Raw genomic sequence first — 18282 nt, forward strand, 5'->3', positions numbered from 1 at the left:
GGGCTGGCTCCTCCGCGCCCGCTGCCTGCCGCGGCGTCGCCTGCCGCGGGGTCGCCTGCCGCGGGCTGGCTCTCGTGGCGCGTCCTTGCCGCCCCCGCGAGCCCGGCCCTGCRCCGGCCCTTCTGCCTCTCCTAGGAGGAGCGCTTCTCAGGCACGCTTTTTCTTCTCTGGTGCCTTTAACCGTGGCCTCGGTTTGTTTCCAGCACCAAAATGAGGTGAAGGGTCACTTTCTAAACCAACTCCGCAGTTTTCCCTAACCTGAGACGTGAAATCTTTCTGTACTACTGAGTGTTCGGGGTAACATGACTTTGGCAGTAGCTACTAATTTAAATTTTATTGTAAAATATTCTACCTTGTACAAACAAAAAACAATTCCATGTTTCATTCCAGTTTCTAAAAACTAAAGTAAAAAAAAAAAAATCAGAGTAGTGTTGTTGATAGCATATACAGCATAGAGAACTTGATGGTAAGTTAATACTTCGGTAAGTAAAATTAATACTTCAGAAAACTTTTCTGTTCTTTAGTGATTTCCTGCATATCACACACTTAACTGGTATATCAATCTTATTAACTCAATCTTATTTAACTTGTAATTTGGTAAGAACTGTTGATATTCAGGTGCCTGAGTATATGTTTAGTTCAAAAGTATGGCTGATACTATCTTAAGCCCACCAAATGCCTCTTATGAGTTTTGATAGTGCTAAGCTTCTGTGCAAAAGATTTATTTGAGGCACTATAAATTCCCTTTTTCAGGATCAAAGCCCTTTCCCCGCTATGGATATAAGCCCTCACCACCAAATGGTTGTGGATCTCCTCTGTTTGGAGTTCAAGTAAGTCTGTCTGTTCTTTGATTTCTTTGTGTGCGTGGTCTTTCATACACGGACTTTCCTCAGYGTGGGAGCTCTTTTCCTCCCTCATTCTGAAGATGAGGACGGTGTCCATGTACAATGTTCCCGCTTCTGTTAGCTCCAGCACATGCTTTGGTAACGTCGCRTGGAAAACGTTAGGATTATAAACAAATGTAGCACAAATATTTTCATCATTGACCTAAAACATTATAGGAATGTTGATTAATTTCTAATCTTTTGATAAAAATGTTTTATTCTCGTGAATATTTTCAAAAGCATTGAGTAACCCTAACAGTAGCCCTCTGTTTGTGCTAGTGGAGGGTTTGGCTTTGGCTCTTACTTTGATTCTCCCTACTGGCACTAATCCATTTTCCTTAATACTAGAGAGGAAATATTCAATAACTTATAAGAGGAGTACTGCAAGTTATAGAGATAAGTGAATGACAGCTGGATTGGTTGTATTGTTTTTTAATTTCTAACTTTCATATTCTGTCATATTCAGAGACTGTATCTTTCCTAGCTGGAATACCTACTAATGGTGGAGGGGGATTTTCTTCACAGTTTGACATTGGTATCCCTTCGATGACAAAGTGCTGCAATCACCACGACAGATGCTACGATACTTGTGGCAATAAAAAAAATGATTGTGATGAGCAGTTTCAGTCCTGCCTCTCCAAAATCTGCAGAGATGTGCAGAAAACACTTGGAATATCAGAAAGTGTGCAAGGTAAGTCTGAAAAACATGTTTTTCTTCCCAAGTTTAACTGAGCTGATTTGGCAAGGAATATTTGTGCTATACAGTAATGTCATATTTTCATAAGCTAATGCTAAAAGAGGCAGTCCTAGCCTTGTTCTCTCCCTCCGTCGTGCAGCATTTGTACAGCTGAGCAATGACACAACATGGGAAAGTGATCAGGATTAAAAGTAACCCTGAGAAAAGAAATAATGCTCCCCATCTGGGTGTACACAGACAGGAATATGACTTCATAAAAATGTGTGTGTAATAATTGTTGTATTACCCATAGTATAACTGAGTATTATTTGTTCTGCTGGGTGAATTCTAAATGTCTACTACATGTGATTGCTAGTAAACTGTAGAAAAATATTGAATTGTTTCCTTTTATGAAGTAACATCTTAAAATAATATATCATTATAGTGTAAGCACTTAATGCTGTCCCTCAGTACGAAAATTTTAGGTTTTTCAGTAACAGCCCATAGACTATTCCTTCTGATTGTCAGCCCACATCTCGATCAATACATGATATAACCATGCTTTTAAAACTTGGACAATGGTGCTCTTACAGTAAGTAGTTCCACTGAACAGTCAGTTTTTAGAACAAACCTGTGTTTGCACCTCTCAAATTCACATGACTGCAAAGAAGTCATATTGTTAGTATTTTGTGTCAGAACTGGTGAATATTTGTTCAGTTCTGTTGAGCTGCTGTTAGAGATAGCAAACTTTGCATAAATTGGGTTGCAAAAAGTGAGGGGTAAAACAGCTCTTTCATCTTGCCAAGTCTAAGCGATGTTTCTAACACTGATAACAACCCATATACAATGAATTTTCTTGCTTATTTTATTTTGGTTGAAATATGAAACATCATTAGTCATAACTTTAATGATTCTGCATTGGTTTAGTCTTTCATTTGATGGTCTCCTTGTTATGCCCAGAGAGGACTGTTTCTTTCTTAAAATTGCTTTCAGTTTGCTAGAGTCATTTCTATTAGTCTGATATTCCATTTAAAGAGTATTTCTAACTAAATTCCTCTTTTCTTGCAGCTTGTGAATCAACAGTTCAGCTGTTGTTTGATGCAGTTATACATTTAGGATGTAAACCCTACCTGGACAGCCAGAGAGCTGCATGTATGTGTCAGTATGAGGATAAAACAGATCTCTAAAAGAAGATTTGAGAGCTCATGGTGTGGAATAAAGTGAAAGACTCAACTGGAATGTGGCCAGCATTCGGTTACAAAGCTTTAGACTTTTCAGAAGGTAATATATTAAACACTGATATGAATATACTGGTTTGAAAGCCACTACAATGTTCTTTCTAAAGTTTAAAACAAAAAAATATATATATCAAGCCCTCTTTCTCTCTCCCCGCTCCCCCCTCGCCCCCCCATACCCCATGAGCTTGGAAACTGAAATTAGTTTCCTTTGGTATATGTCTGTATGCTCAGGGTGTGCTACTGTAAAACACGTGTCTTTTTTACTTTAAAAAACTCATAAAGAACTGCATAATAGGGAAATACAGATCTTCTGCACCTCTGATTGAATTCTCAGATTTTTTTTCARTGTAGGTCAAATTTTAGGTTTACTAGCAGTTGATGCATCTGATGGCTCTAACAGGAAAGACTATTTTGTGWGAGTTTAATATGGCATCTTAAATATCCTGTACTTTTGTGCTTTTGGTAGAATCTCACTGAGATAAACTGACTTCATTTCTCTCTGATGTATGCTCTCTTGTGTGAAAAAAGACCAGAAGAAGCCCTTAACAAGAGCATATACCTGCACTACGTATTTTTATCTGATTATACATCAAACTCGCTTCTGCAGCACTTTTCAGATCAAACATGTTGATCCTTCTAAGGCTTGACCACTAAAATGACCAGTTTGCAACGTAAGGATATACTTTTGATTTGTCAAAATGCTGAAATGTAGTTGTAATATTATGTTATTTTTAAAATGAATCTTTGTTTATTTTTCAAACAAAACATTTTGGTGCTCTGTGCATTATATGCATAGAAATGATATATTCATTTGTTCCAAGAGGTTGATTTATATTTGTCTAGTGGTACAACTTGGTTACATTATTATCTTTGCTTTCATTCTGTTGAAAACTAGAAGTTCCACAGCCGTAGTCAGTGTGCTTAACAAACCTTGTTATTTAAAATGCCCTCTGTGAGGCTGACAAACATTTGATCCTGTATTTCTGTCATCTGTTCCCTCTATGATTTCTCTAACTGAAATCATCTGATGTCTGAATTATTTTGGGTTTGTTCTCTGTACTGATTTTTCATTGCTTATCTTCAACTGTCAGACCTCAGTTAACTTTTTGTATTAGATACTCTGTCATAAAAACTTCGATTTCTCCTGCTGCTGCCCTGATTCTGCCTTAGAAATCCACAGAGGAGAGGACTGAAAATTAAAATATTACATCTGTGAACAGGGAGTGGAAACTATGCAAAAAGCCTAAAATTTACCTGACTCATGGACTGTAATGTGATTTCTTATCTGGAAATACTTTTGTATGGTTTTGCTTTACCAGCTGTTGTGGTTTGTTTTGTTTTTCTTTTTTTCACTAGAGCCTACTTTATATGACACTGAATGTAAGCGTGCCTCCTCTTCGTAGAATAAAGTTCCTGATGAAGTTTTTTGGCCATGCTTCGTGGTTTCTCTTCATGTTTGTGGATATGAAGTAGCACTGCTAGAGAAGTATCACTGTAGAGTTTTCTAAAACTGGGTTTGGGGAACTTGCGGTTCCTCCAGATGTAGCAAAACTTATCTTCTGTCAGAGAATTGAAACAACTCTGAATTAGTCTCGAATTCCATTGTTGGAACCTTAGAAGTCTCTTTATACCAAAGCAGTGAATGGTAAGGACGATGTTTGCTAGAATTAAAACTTTGATGTAGTACGACGGTGAGTCGAAAACAAGATTATAAATCAACTAGATGGCTGTTGAGTTGGATAGAAGAGAGTTTTAACTATATGCTTAATTGGATGCAGAAGAAAATTTTCACTGTTCCAAAGAGCTGTGTGAAAGTCTTTCAGAGTTTCCTACAGATCATTTATAATACTGAAAGGAGAAGAGCTTTAATACAGCTAAATAATACAACAAATGACACTTCAGTAGTTCTGCTTGCAAACCAAAGGAAGCATTTATCTTCTTCTGGGGAGTGTTTACTTTGCCTAAGCCTTTCCTGTGGCAGAAAGCTTTAATTGTCATTACCTGCAAACTACACAAAATACATTTTACAGTGCCACAATCCCAAAATGAAGAAAAAGCTTAATTATACCATTTAACAACYGGCTATGTATATAGCAAGTTTTGGCATTTGACTCTTTAGTGTGTGCTCTTATGTAGTCAACAATACTATCTATTTAAATACCTCTGTGAATTTTTTTTATAGGTTAAGGTGCTAATACAGCTGCCTTCCTCAGGCCATTTTGCCCTTCTGGATGATCAGGACAGCAGCAGTGTGTCCCCAGTCAAACTTCCCACCTTTGAACTGCAGGTCTGATCTATCTGCAATGCTTTTTCAAAAATACTCCACTTGTGGTGGAGCTACTGCAACAATCTGAAACTATTTCAAAACCTGTACATGCAGCTATAACAAAAGCTTTTATATATTAAAATAAGCAGGAAATACATCCCAGAGTCAAGCATTACTTTAGGGTTCATATGTGTGATTGAGTTACTGGTGATTCAGCTGAACACAGTGTCTGACTAAGTRTACCCTTAGCGTCCAGTCAACCAAAGGGAAATACATGATTGCTTAAGATTGTCTTACTGAGATTTAAGCTGACTGTTGAATTGAAGAACATGTTTGATAATAAATTCAAATTCTGCTTAACAGAAAGCCACTGTGGGGTCCTAGATGTAGACTCTACAGTTGCTGCTTGTACAGAATTATTGCAGGTAGTGGTTTTAGGGGCAGCTGTCRTGTCAGCTGAAAGCTCTGAGATTTGCAGTTTGTGAAAAAAACAATCATCTACTTGGTAAAAATCTAAACGTTTCACAGTGAAAGATGTAATTCTTGGAATAGGACCATGTTTCAACTACAGTAATACACAAAGACAATTCAAAGAATTTTATCTTGATTACTGGCAGTCTGAGGATAACAAGTCAAAACAAAAGGAAAACAATCAAAAGCAATTAGAAATACCCATTACTCMTTTAATGAGAAGGGAGACATCTTGTCTGATATATTTTAGTTAGGCAAGAAAACTGTGTAAAAAAGGTCAAGCAGACCAGGTAAAAAGACCTAAAATCCCAGTCTAAAGCCACCTCCTCTTTTGTGTCTGTAGCAGTGTTCATCTCTAAGAGGTTGTTCACAGTGAAGTTTATGCTAGAGCCAACCCAGAAATAGGCAGTTGTGAAATTTGGATCCATCCGCACATTACAGATCTGTGGAGCTYGGACAGAGAAGGAAGCTTGCTGTCACAGGCTGTGGTTTAGAAACCACTTTTACTAAGCCATCAGCAAACAAGTGTCACATACTGAAAAGGCTGGGTTTAGCAGCATTTTGGTAAGACACCTTGGCTCACTCTTCACACTTAAAAGATTGTCGCAGAAGTCTGCCACAGAGGTCTGCCGCAGTAGGAGAGTGAGGGTGTAAGATTATCCGCACCCAAACCACTCAAGGCTTTGTATGCGGGCACCTGAACGGAAAGACATTTTTGGTGACAGTAGCCTTACAGCAAAGGAAACATTGCATTGAGAGGAGCTTCAATACCTTACCGGCGGGGGCCGCCTCTCCGCCAGGCGCCGCAGCGTTTTCCCCCCCTCTCCTCCGCCCCGTTCCCGGCAGCGGCCGCCTGCGCCGGGGCCGGGGCCGGGGCCGGGGCGGGGGCGAGGAGGCGGGGGCGAGGAGGCGGGCGGGGGCGAGGAGGCGGGCCGGGGCGGGCAGGAAGGAAGGCGCGGCAGAGCGCAACGCGGCGCGGCACGGCGCGGCGCCTCTCTCCGCGGCATGGCGGGCTCGGAGCGGCGGGGGCCGGCAGGTAGGGAGGGAGGCCGCCGCGGGGGGCGGGGGGGAGCCGGCCCGGCGGCGGAGGGCGGCCCGGCGGCGCCGGCTGCCCGGCTTCCCGCCGCCGGGCACGGGCACGGGCACGGGCACGGCTGCGGGCGGCGGCGGCGGTTGCGCGGCGCCGACCTGGACTTTACCTGGAGGGCAGCGGGCGCCGTCGCGCTGAGCGCGGTTGGTTAAAGGGCGCTGGAGGCGCCGGCGCCCCGCCCGACGCCGCGGCCCGCAGGCGGGCGGTGCCCGCAGGGCGAGGAGGGGCAGCCGGCAGAGGTGCCGGCGCAGCGCGCAGGCACTGCGTCTCCGCGCAGACGCCCTCCGCCCGCCCGCAAGGGCTCGCGCCGGAGAAGGTGCGGGGCTGGAGCTGGCCGGAGGAGAGGCGGTGGCAGGGGCGCGGCGCGGCGGGCGCCGGCGCCCCCTCACCGCCCCGCGGGGCCGCGAGAAGAGCGGAGAAAGCCGCTGTGCACAGCCAGACATCGGGCGCCAAGGAAAAACGGGGATGCTGCTGAAAGTCAAGGCGACGCAGGAGATGATAGACTCGCTATCAACGTTGGCGGGAAGTGAGAACGACACTGCTAGTATCTGAAAATACTGCTTATATGAGGCTTTTACACCACCGCAAGTGGTGTTCTTATAGAAAAGCTGGTGGCTGACTCGGATCCTGTCAATAAAGCACCAGTTAATTCCAAATATAAATTGCTGGAAGGATAAACAAAATGAATTTCTAACTGAGATTTTCACTTTCAGAGGAGACAAACCTCAAATTAAAAGGAAAGCTTTCCAAAAGCTCTCTGGACTGATAGCTGCAGGGCTTGCATGTTGAGACTTCAAGTATAACTCAGTAGAGTTAAAACGAGAGAATCTTTAAGTCAAACAAGGAAAGAGGAAACTCAAAAGCATTCCAGACATAAATGTATTTTACCTTTATATATGCACAAATACAGGCACACCTCRTTTTATTGCACTTCGCTTTTTTGTGCTTCGCAGATACTGTGTTTTTTAGAAATTGAAGGTTTGTGGCAACCCTGTGTTGCCATTTTTCCAACAGCATGTGCTCACTTCATGTCTCACATTTTGGTAATTCTCACAGTATTTCAGACTCTTTCATTATTATAATATCTGTTATGGTGATCTGTGATCAGTGATCTTGGATGTTACTATTGGAATTGTTTTGGGGTGCCACAAACCATGCCCATATTAGACGGCAAACTTGATCAATCAATGTTGTGTGTGTTTGGACTGCTCCACCAACCGGCCATTCCCCAGTCTCTCTGCCTCTCCTCGGGCCTCCCTGTTCCCTGAGACAYAACAATATTGAAATTAGGGCAATTAATAACCCTACAATGGCCTCTAAGTGTTCAAGTGAAAGGAAGAGTTGCACATCTCTCACCTGAAATCAAAAGCTAGACATGATGAAGCTTAGTGAGGAAGGCATGGTGAAAGCCGAGACAGGCYGAAAGCGAGGCCTCTTGYGCCAAACAGTTAGCCAAGGTGTGAATGCAAAGGAGACATTCTGGAAGGAAGTTCAAAGTGCTGCTCCAGTGAAAAGTGATAAGAGTGATAAGAAACCAAAACAGCCTTATTGCTGATATGGAGAAAGTTTTAGTGGTCTGGCTAGAAGATCAAACCAGCCACAACATTCCCTTAAGCCAAATGCTCATCCAGAGCAAGGCCCAAACTTTCCTCAATTCTGTGAAGGCTGAGAGAGGTGAGGAAGCTGCAGAAGAAAAGTCTGAAGCTAGCAGACGTTGGTTCATGAGGTTTCAGGAAAGAAGCCGTCTCCATAACATAAAAGTGCAAGGTGAAGCAGCAAGTGCTGATGTAGAAGCTGCAGCAAGTTATCCAGAAGATCTAGCTAAGAGAATGGATGAAGGTGGCTACACTAAACAGCAGATTTTCAATGTAGACAAAACAGCCTTATATTGGAAGATGCCACCTAGGACTTTCATAGCTAGAGAGGAAAAGTCAATGCCTGGCTTCAAAGCTTCAAAGGACAGGCTGACAGCAAGAGAACTAGAATTAGAAGTGGAGCCTGAAGATGCAACTGAATTGCTGCAATCTCATGATAAAACTTTAACAGATGAGGAGTTGCTTCTTAGGGATGAGCAAAGAAAGTGGTTTCTTGAGATGGAATCTACTCCCGGTGAAGATGCTGCGAACATTGTYGAAATGACAACAAAGGATTTAGAATATTACATAAACCTAGTTGATAAAGCAGCGGCAGGGTTTGAGAGGATTGACTCCAATTGTGGAAGAAATTCTGTTGTGGGTAAAATGCTATCAAACAGCATCRYATGCTACAGAGAAATCCTTCGTGAAAGGAAGAGTCAGTCGATGCAGCAAACTTCACTGCTGTCTTATTTTAAGAAATTGCCACAGCCAYCCCAACCTTCAGCAACCACCACCCTGATCAGCCAGCAGCCATCAACATCAAGGCAAGACCCTCCATCAGCAAAAAGATTATGACTCACTGAAGGCTCAGATGACGGTTAGCATTTTTTAGCAATAAAGTATTTTTTAATTAAGGTCTGTRCATTGGTTTTTTTAGACATAATGCTATTGCACACTTAATAGACTACAGTATAGTGTAAACATAACTTTTATATGCACTGGGAAACCAAAAAATTCGTGTGACTCATTTTATTGCGATATTTGCTTTTATTGCGGTGGTCTGGAACCGAACCCGCAGTATCTCCGAGGTATGCCTGTATGTGCTATCAGATCCCACTGGCATCCAGTCAAAATTGCATACCTGGTTTTTTTGATTCTCTTGAATCAATCCATCTTCACAAGGCTTAAGATCAGCAGAAATTTTTCCATAAATCACTATCTTTTTTTATTTAAATAGTATTACTTGAATGAAACTGTGATATAACACTGGCAATGAAAATCTAAAGACTGCAAATTGACTAAACTAGATTAGAAGAACAAGAAAAAACATCTTCCCCTAGTTTCCTTTGGCCCAGGGTATTTAGGAATACTGTGTTCTTTCTGTGTCTACATGGCAGCATTTTCTGGCTAAAAAAGTTTGAAGACTATAATGTTTTTAAGGTCTGTTGTGTATTTTTTTAACTGAGGCAAAAGCATCAGCCAAATTTCAAGAATATAAACCTAAATACAGGGTGAACTTAAACATACAAAGATTTCTGCTTCACACTAGAAACAAAGTCACAAGCACAGGTATTGTTGCTGTGTTTTACCCTCACTCATTCTTCAGCACTTCTCCTGTCATTAGTCTGATCTACTTGTTATGTTTCCATCAAATGGAAATGGATTCTGTCATGCATCAGATCACTGCTGATACTTATAAATAAGACCTAACACCTGACAGCATGATGAGTACCTGCAAATGYGAAGTCTACATATAAATAATGGCACTCATCCTTACAGGGATTAGATTTCCAGAATTGTATCCCTTGTCTCCTTTCCTATGGTATTCTGTATATAAGCTTCTGAAATCCATTCTAGATTTCTGAAAGTTTATTCTAATGTTATTATAAGCTTTTCCCCTCTATATATCTATGTTAGTTTAGTTTGCAAGGCTTTAATCAGTTGTGAAAACATAGAAGAAATAGCAAAAGGTGGGATTGTGCATATCAAATTGTATGTAAACGTAACCATGTCTTCTCTTCTAATTGCAGGCCAAGTCCAGTTGGATAGTAGACCTACATTAACCACCACAGGTATGCTATAATACGTAGTTTTTGTAACATGGTAGTTAGTTTCCAGTAGCAGTAGTAGGAGCTGAGATCTTAAGCCCATTGAGATGTTTGAGTGGAAGGAATAAACAGTTGAGCCTAACCACCTGCAAGTCTTTGCTCTGATCATTCCCAGGATAAGGATGTTTCCTGTTGTTCCCACAATGTCTACCTGTCTGTGCATTCTGTTACTGGGGATACTTATGTGATCTACATAGTTTAGCAGAAGAAAAGGTATAAAACTTGCATCTTTTCAATTTTTGTTAGATACAAATACTGTTACATTGCCTGCTATGATTTATATGCTGCATCCAGCTTCAAAGAGAATACTCAGTTTTGCATTAGCTGCATTACTGAAATCAAAGAAATACCAGTGTATTTTTAGATTATGTATGTAAAATCATAACTACTTTTGAGTTGAAGAGACTCTGTTTAAATAAATACAGCTAGCTGGTACCTTACATATTCAGAGATCATGACTGYATGTACCCACTTTACATATACTACATACATACACCTAAAATACACTGTTGGAGTCATGACTTTAAGAACAGCCTCCAAAAGTTGTGCATGCAGACAAATGCTACTGGAACAGTTCAGCTGCATACCTAATTATATGACTTGCAAATGAACTYTTCTTTCACACCAACAGCCAAACTTTATGGCTGGATGCACATGTTCACCTTGTTTTCTTTTAATGAATGATTTGGCAGCTAAATCACTTTTTGGTCTCTCTAACAGATGGAAATCAGAACATCACAGAAGTAGATGCACTTGATAAAAGGTAAAGTTCTGATGGCGAAGACAGAGAGAGGGCCATGGCACTGAGGTCAGTTCAGGGTTTTCTGATCTTTATTAAGGATGTGACTGGATTATTCACTCAACCCCACCTACCGTGTTTCTGATTTTAGCTACACCAGATGTAGAATTACCTTTCTTTTCATGAAGGCATGCAGAATGGACTCTTGGGAGTGGAGTCCTATTATGTTAGGCAATGTGCAAAGACTGTGACAAAAAGATACCATCACAATCTAAAGAACAAGTGTACAGAGTAAGTGACAGAGCACAGCACAGGAATTTATTCCTCCAAAAGGGAAAGGGATCTTGGGATAGTGATTCCATAATTTTTTAATACTCCACCTTACAACAGAATTTAGCCCTAGAAAAACTACCTTTCTAGTAACTTTTTTTGCCTCACCCACTCAGTGAATACAGCTGACCAGAGGAAGAATTATATAGGGAACCATCGTTTAACAGCCATTCTCAGGATCCGAGAAGGTAACTGTCCAAAATCCCTACTAGCCTCAGAACATGTTTCTGAGTTTTAAGGAAGAAAAATCACCAGAATCCAAATAAACTCTGGCACGCATGAAATGTCATTCATAACTACAGGTCTAAAGTTTAGCACCTCTGCATTTTGTCACGTTAAGTACTCAAGTTAGGGAGAGTATGATAAAGAACCCCACTCACTTTTCTTACCAGTTATTCAACAAACATTGTGAAAATCCCCTGACGTCAAATAGTCATTGAGTTTCTCTACCCTGTTCTGAGTTCTTCCGTAGATGTTGCAGAAAGCAGAAAGATGTTTTATTAAGGGGCTGCTCAGAATAAAAGTGGAGAAACAGAAATAGTTGGATAACTTTCATCCTGTAGTGGGGGAAAAAAAAAAAAAGTATTTTGGATGAAACTGTGATTTTCAGGTAACTTCTGCAGGCAAATAGTCTAAGCCATTTCTTCCAGGAAAGGCACCAAAACTGAACATTCCACAGCAGGAAAAAACACAGCAACATGCCAAAAATAATGGCTCTGCCTAGAACCAGTTCTAGGGCAGCATGACCTGGATTGTCATTCTATGCACCCATAGCACTGGCTACTGCCAGGAGCATTTTAGCTTCTGTTCGCTGAACTATCACCTCTGTCAACAGAAGCAGTAAGATTTTTGTCTGCTTTTTCCCCTTAAATACAGCCATGCTAAAGCCTGGAAAGGACCTTTGGGGTCCAAGAATACAATCCATAGTGTGCTATCACAGACCTCTATGCTGCTATTGTTCATAACACATAAAGCAAAGCTCAGACAGTTACAGTTCCAAATAAATACATATACATAATCCAACTATGTTAAAATAATGTTTAGCTAAATAGAAAACATGGAGGTTTGGACCTGCATTTAAACATACTCTTTTATATACCCTTCTGTGTTTGTTACTAATGAGATAGCCTCCTAACAGGTGACAATACAAACCTATCTTAGAAGAATTATTTAACTCTACGTGACAGAGCCTAGTACACACTTAACACTTTATTTAATTGCTTAATGTGCCCAAGAATTTCAAAAACACCTAGTGATCGGGCTCTTTCTGAAAAATTACAGGTGTTAAGGTCTTGTCTTCTGAAACTGCATCCTCATAGTGTCTGGTCAGTTATAAAAATCTCAGCTAGTGGGAATACAGAAAGGGAATTCAGTTAGCCATTAACTCAGTTATCAAGAATGTTTTCTATCTCTGGCAACAGACAAACACTTGACCCTGTAGAGCAATACAAAATGAACCACCAAAGAAGAGGAGTTGCATTAATCTTCAATCAGGAGCACTTCTTTTGGCATTTAATGCTGCCAGAAAGACGTGGGACTATTGCAGACAGAAGGAATCTGACACAAAGGTAAGAAACTTGTTTCTTCTACAAAAGCTTGAGAAACTAAACTTCAGAAATCTACTTCAAATAAGCAGTAACCTGGATCCTATGTGGAAGTATAGAACAAAAGATGTTGCAGACATACATAAACACCTATACAGGCTTGGCAAAGATAGCCATGATAAAAAAGCTTCAAGTCACATTCCTCTAAGTCACTGAAACTGCTAGCGCAAGTCCCATGGATTTCAGTGAGTCCAGACCTCTCTTCTGACAAAAGGTTCAAAATAACTTTAGGCAAACACCTGTACTTGAAGCTAGCCTGAGTTCAAAGCCAGGTTTAGCTGTTTTGTCGTATATAACCCCACTGTTCTCTCTCATTCTCTCACAATAAAAGCAACTGGCATACATAATTTGAGAAAAGATTTTTACTAATACTGATGTGTTTTAATTATAGTTTGACAGACCTTGGATTTGAAGTCAGATGCTTTGATGACCTGAAAGCAGAACATATGCTGGAGAAAATTTATGATGGTAGGAAACTATATATTGATTATGTATAACCATTTGTAGCAGCAATTCTAGATACATCTTACTACTTTTTGTTCTGTATGTTCATCTTAAAATCATTTTTGTGCATGAGGGAATTTTTTTAACATTAAAGGACTTAAAGGTCAGAATTCAGATTATTTATTGCAATACAAATGAAGCTTCCATGGAGAGAATTAATGAAATTGCCAAGAGCTGAAAAAAGTTACCTGCAGCCAGAAGCAGTTAGTAACATTCTCCTTTTTACATGTAGTGGCCTGAAACTTCAGCCACTGTGAATCATTGTACCTTCAGATCTCTGCAGTCTTGCACCATCTGAAAGTAGAGTTCATTTGAAAAAGCACTGATCTGAGATTAAATAATATGATACAAATGTACAATGTCTTTTAAACCTAAAAATTAGTGTTTGTCATCTAAACACCACTTGACTATTTCAGCCTCTGCAGAGGACCACAGTGATGCCGACTGCTTTGTATGTGTGATCCTGAGCCATGGTGAGAATGATCATGTTTACGCACATGATGCCCAAATCAAAATTGAAACAATCACAAGCATGTTCAGAGGAGACAGGTGCCAGAGTCTGGTAGGAAAGCCTAAAATATTTATCATTCAGGTAAGATGTCTGTTTCTGAATTCAGCAGAGAGAATACTGATCTATATCATCATCTTGTAATATAGAAGTCAGTTTTCCTGGAAAAATCTTTCCAAAGGGCAGTTTTTAAATCTTTAGGGGAGAAGGGGATGGGAAACTGTTCCTTAAGGCATTTGTTTGTTTTGTTTTCTTTTAACCTTTTGGTACACTCTAGCAGTATTTAATAAGATATAATTATACAAAGAGCAACCAAAATCAAGCCCATGTCGATAGATTGCCAGTATATGTTTAATGGTAGGGAAGACAGTACTGTCAGTTTTTGGAGGGAGTTGTGAATAGCCTCAGCTCAGTTTCTGCTGTTCACAACTCACACTCCTTAGGTTAGGCTTTAGAAGGCCATCCAACTTCCTCACTTTCTCTGTTTCCTTCCAGAAAAATCCCTTTACTTGATACTTACAGAGGTTTTTTGTTGCTGGGTTTTGTTTGTTTTGCTGTCACCTATGCTTGGCATCTCTGCAGCATTTAAAGAATCAGTTTGGGGCTTCATTGGCTCAGAAGTACTTCTCGTGCTCAATGGTCAAATAAAGCCCCTATGCAATCTCCTGTTTCACTTCTCGGTTCATAGGGTCATAGGATAACTCAAGCTAAAAGGGACTTCAGGAGGTCTCTAGTCCAGCTCCTGCTCAAAGCAGGGTCAGCTATGATGTCAGAGCAGGTTACTTGGGGCTTTATCCAGGTTACTATTGGCCAGCTCAGATGAGAACCTGGCCTTCAGCAGATTGTACAATTACTACAATTTGTAGTAATTTATGTAGTTGGGATTGTGGCTTAAAGCAGCCATCTTCCAATAAACCCCTTTATGAGTTACCTTTTTCAAATGAAAGCTAACTTAGGCACTAGGCCACTACAAAAATAAGCACAGTGCTAATTCATCTTTCATTAGGACTCATTCAGCTTTGAATTTTTCTTAAATCAGGGGTCCAAAGATGGAAACCTATTTACATATTTCAGTAATGTGTCATATATAATATTTAGAAACATTTATGATGCATAATCACCATAAAGCAAATTGACTTAGTTTGGTTCATAAATTCAGTTCACTTACAGCACAAAGAATAACAATAATCAGTTAGAATTTGCCATTGGAAATCACAGAGCATACAGTGATGAAGTTCTGTCCTTGCTGTTAATGGAAGAGAAGATTTTCATGTTTCTCAGTGATAGCTGTTAAGTAATGCTTGTTACCTGCTTTGTATCTTTGAGCGTGTTCTTACCTTCTTATCCTTCACGTATAGCCTTTCTGCAACACTGACCATTCCAGCCCGTTACTGGCTTCTCACAAAACAAAAAAAACACCCCTTCCTCAACTGATAAGACATTTGCCTGCACTAAAGAAGCAGTGTAACAGCATATAGTGATGGTTGTGCTTCAATGCAATTATCATCTCCTCAGAGCTTTCTTTGGACTTCAATATTTTAACTGATGGAGTTGTAAATGGGGCTTTATAAATTCACATTCATAGTAACGAGGCACACTTTTCCCTCTGCTAGGCATGTCGAGGTGATAAACATGATGATCCAGTTGTTGCTCGGGATTTAGTAGACAGTACAGAGGATGAATCCATTGCCAATGAGACTGAAGTGGATGCAGCAGCTGTCTATACCCTGCCTGCTGGTGCAGACTTTCTCATGTGCTACTCTGTGGCACAAGGTAAAGTTCTAATACTTTCTGATATTTCCCTGTAACAGGCTTCTTCATTTGGCAGTCTAAACAAGCAGCACAGTTCCAAGTTGTCTGTTTTGCATGTCTGATTATGAGTGATGTTTCCTCTAGGAAAGAGCCCCGTATGTTAAGAAAAAAGTGAAAACAAACCATCAAAACTGCAGTTAGTTTGACAGGCAGAAATGTTCTCTTCACAGTGTTGTTGCTGAGCTGTCTCCTGACAGCAAGCGTTCTCCTCTTTTCCAGGATTGTAGTAGTCTGCTGTCTTTTAAATTTCCCTGCACTACATGGCTGTCTTCCCTGGTCCACTATGTATCTTGACCTCGCTCCCAGCTGCTCTCTTGTAACTTGCAGAAACAATCCTGTGGACAATGAGCTACCACTACCTCAGTCAGTATTCCTCTTGACTCAACAATGATCTGTGAGCGAGAYAGAAGTGATCTCAAAGCCATTTCATTTGGACAATTTCCTGTAAAATTATGTAATTGACAAAATAGGATTTATACCCATTAATAATACCACTGACTGCACTTATGGATGAAGCTAGCAAGCAGTAACTCTCATGAATATTCTTCAAGTGGCATGACTACTCTTTTAGTTGAATGTAATTTTATGTTCCTATTCTACAATAGGGTACTATTCTCACCGTGAAACTTTGAATGGCTCCTGGTACATTCAAGATCTGTGTGAGGCACTGAAAAAGCACGGCTGTTCCTTGGAGTTCACAGAACTTCTCACTGTTGTTAACAGAAAAGTGTCTCATCGCAAGGTAGAGATGTGCAGAGATATTAATGCTATAGGAAAGAAGCAGATTCCTTGTTTTGCGTCAATGTTAACTAAAAAACTGTATTTTCATCCAAAATCTAAGTAGATATATCAACAATGAAAACTATTGATTAATGTTCACTGCAGAAAAGTGAAGAAATGCCATCTTATTTCAGGAAATTAATACTGTGTATTTTCTGCAGTCTAAATTTATTCAAATCTTGAAAATTATTCTACAAGATTTGCAAAAATACTAGGATTAAACTTTATAGTTCTTCTATATATTAGTTTACAAAATCTTAAAGCAGTTTTAAACCTGGTGCTGCAGCTCTTTTCATCTCAGGAAATTTGGGGAAAGCTGCCTGGTGCAAGATTTTATTAAAATAAGCCTGTTTAAAGATTTTTTTTTTTTCTTGACTCTCATCTAACTCTGGTGCATTTTACTATTTCCAAAACTTTTAAAATGCTGCATTAGATTAGCTTTTCTTGCTCCACGAGCTCCCCCAGTTTACAGGGGATATATATACACTTTTCTAGAGTATCTTTATAAATGTGTGGACAGTGTTGATTTTGGTACGCTCCAAACTTTTGTATCCACCTTTAATTTTTTGTAGATTTATTGAGCTTTTTAGCCAAAACTTCTTAATTTCTCCTGACAGGAAAAAGGCATTACTTGAATACAATTGCTGCATTGAGACTACCCCTATTAAAAAGGGCTTCTTTTTGCTTGCACTTCCTTTACATTCAGAGTACAATTAAAGCTTGCTGGTGTTTTGCATCCTTGGGAATAACACAAGCATTGGCAAACAAACTACATTAAGCTAATGCTAAAAGCAAGCTTTAATATACTTTGGSTACAAATACATTCCTTGTCAGGGGTACATTAGCCTCTAAAACTAAAGCAAATAATCTCCAATATCACTTACAACTCTCCTGAACATCTCTTGGTGGTTCTCCAAAATACAGCATATGCAGACCTTTACACTTCAGGCCTTGCTGTTTGATTGATTTCTTTCTCCCCTTGGCCCCAGATGAGTTCATCTATACACTGTCATTTAGTATATAAAAGTGATAGTACATTGGTCACCATAGGATGTTTCCAGTTGTTACTGTAGAAGCATCAGTAATTTAGATCATGCTCAGTGGAAGTAACTACTTCTTTATTAGTTTTTACATTATTGATACATATGCTTAACTCTGCGGCATAATGGATAACTCAAGCAGAGAATAATATCATAATCCAATTTCCTGAGTATAAAATAATTGATTTACTTGGTCTGCTTCACTTAAATCCTTCCATATATCATGCTCTAAGTCACAGATTTTAAATCTTATTATGGCTACATTTATGCTTTGTATGAATCATGTATGTTTGAATGTTTTGATAAGTTCTTTCAATAAAATGAAACAGCAAAACAAATTATTTTATAGTAAATGAGTTTGATATATCTCACTTTTCTGACAATATTTACTCAAAAAAGCTTAGAAGACCGTAYTTCAGATACAAGTCTAACTTCCACCAATGGCGTTATACCAACAAAATCAGAGCACAGAGCGGGGGAAAAGGAAGCCATCACTTCATAAGAAAATCCATACTACTCAGTGCAGAAGTTATTTTCTGAACTACTGCTGTGCTATAGCAAATGGTCCTTAAAAAACAGCCCTCATTCTCAAAAACATCCCTCTCAATTATACCAGTAAGAGAAATGCCTCTAATTTACTAATGAGATTTGACAA

General features: G+C 39.9%; 2 protein-coding genes across 3 annotated transcripts in view; both read left to right on the forward strand.

Annotated features, from left to right (window-relative positions):
* The window catches only part of PLA2G12A (phospholipase A2 group XIIA), a 7030-nt gene extending 2799 nt beyond the window's left edge, over positions 1-4231 (forward strand). Inside the window, exons 2-4 of the mRNA XM_026079035.1 lie at positions 706-830; positions 1410-1575; positions 2629-4231. Coding sequence (XP_025934820.1) covers positions 706-830; positions 1410-1575; positions 2629-2747 — 410 coding nt within the window. The 3' untranslated portion in view covers positions 2748-4231. The remainder of the gene's footprint in view (positions 1-705; positions 831-1409; positions 1576-2628) is intronic.
* Positions 4232-6090: 1859 nt separating this feature from the next.
* CASP6 (caspase 6) lies at positions 6091-18249 on the forward strand. Of its 2 annotated transcripts, none has more exons than XM_026079057.1 (8): positions 6091-6099; positions 10233-10274; positions 11031-11073; positions 12801-12947; positions 13375-13451; positions 13904-14079; positions 15609-15768; positions 16413-18249. In XM_026079057.1, exons 4-8 carry the CDS (start codon positions 12832-12834, stop codon positions 16649-16651), a joined length of 768 nt encoding a protein of 255 aa, XP_025934842.1. In that variant the 5' UTR covers positions 6091-6099; positions 10233-10274; positions 11031-11073; positions 12801-12831; the 3' UTR covers positions 16652-18249. The 2 variants fall into 2 exon arrangements, with proteins under 2 accessions (XP_025934842.1, XP_025934841.1); XM_026079056.1 differs by lacking the exon at positions 6091-6099 and adding an exon at positions 6524-6571.
* The last annotated feature ends 33 nt before the right edge of the window (positions 18250-18282 follow it).

This window comes from Apteryx rowi, unplaced genomic scaffold (genome assembly GCF_003343035.1).
Source record: "Apteryx rowi isolate R43461 unplaced genomic scaffold, aptRow1 scaffold_491, whole genome shotgun sequence".
Classification (NCBI taxonomy): domain Eukaryota; kingdom Metazoa; phylum Chordata; class Aves; order Apterygiformes; family Apterygidae; genus Apteryx; species Apteryx rowi.

Coding starts and splice junctions, on each gene's coding strand:
- CASP6 (XM_026079056.1), top strand. CDS start 6,541: ATGGCGGGCTCGGAGCGGCGGGGGCCGGCAG. Junction 10,275..11,030: donor ACCTACATTAACCACCACAG/GTATGCTATAAT, acceptor TCTCTCTAACAG/ATGGAAATCAGAACATCACA. Junction 13,452..13,903: donor GCTGGAGAAAATTTATGATG/GTAGGAAACTAT, acceptor TGACTATTTCAG/CCTCTGCAGAGGACCACAGT.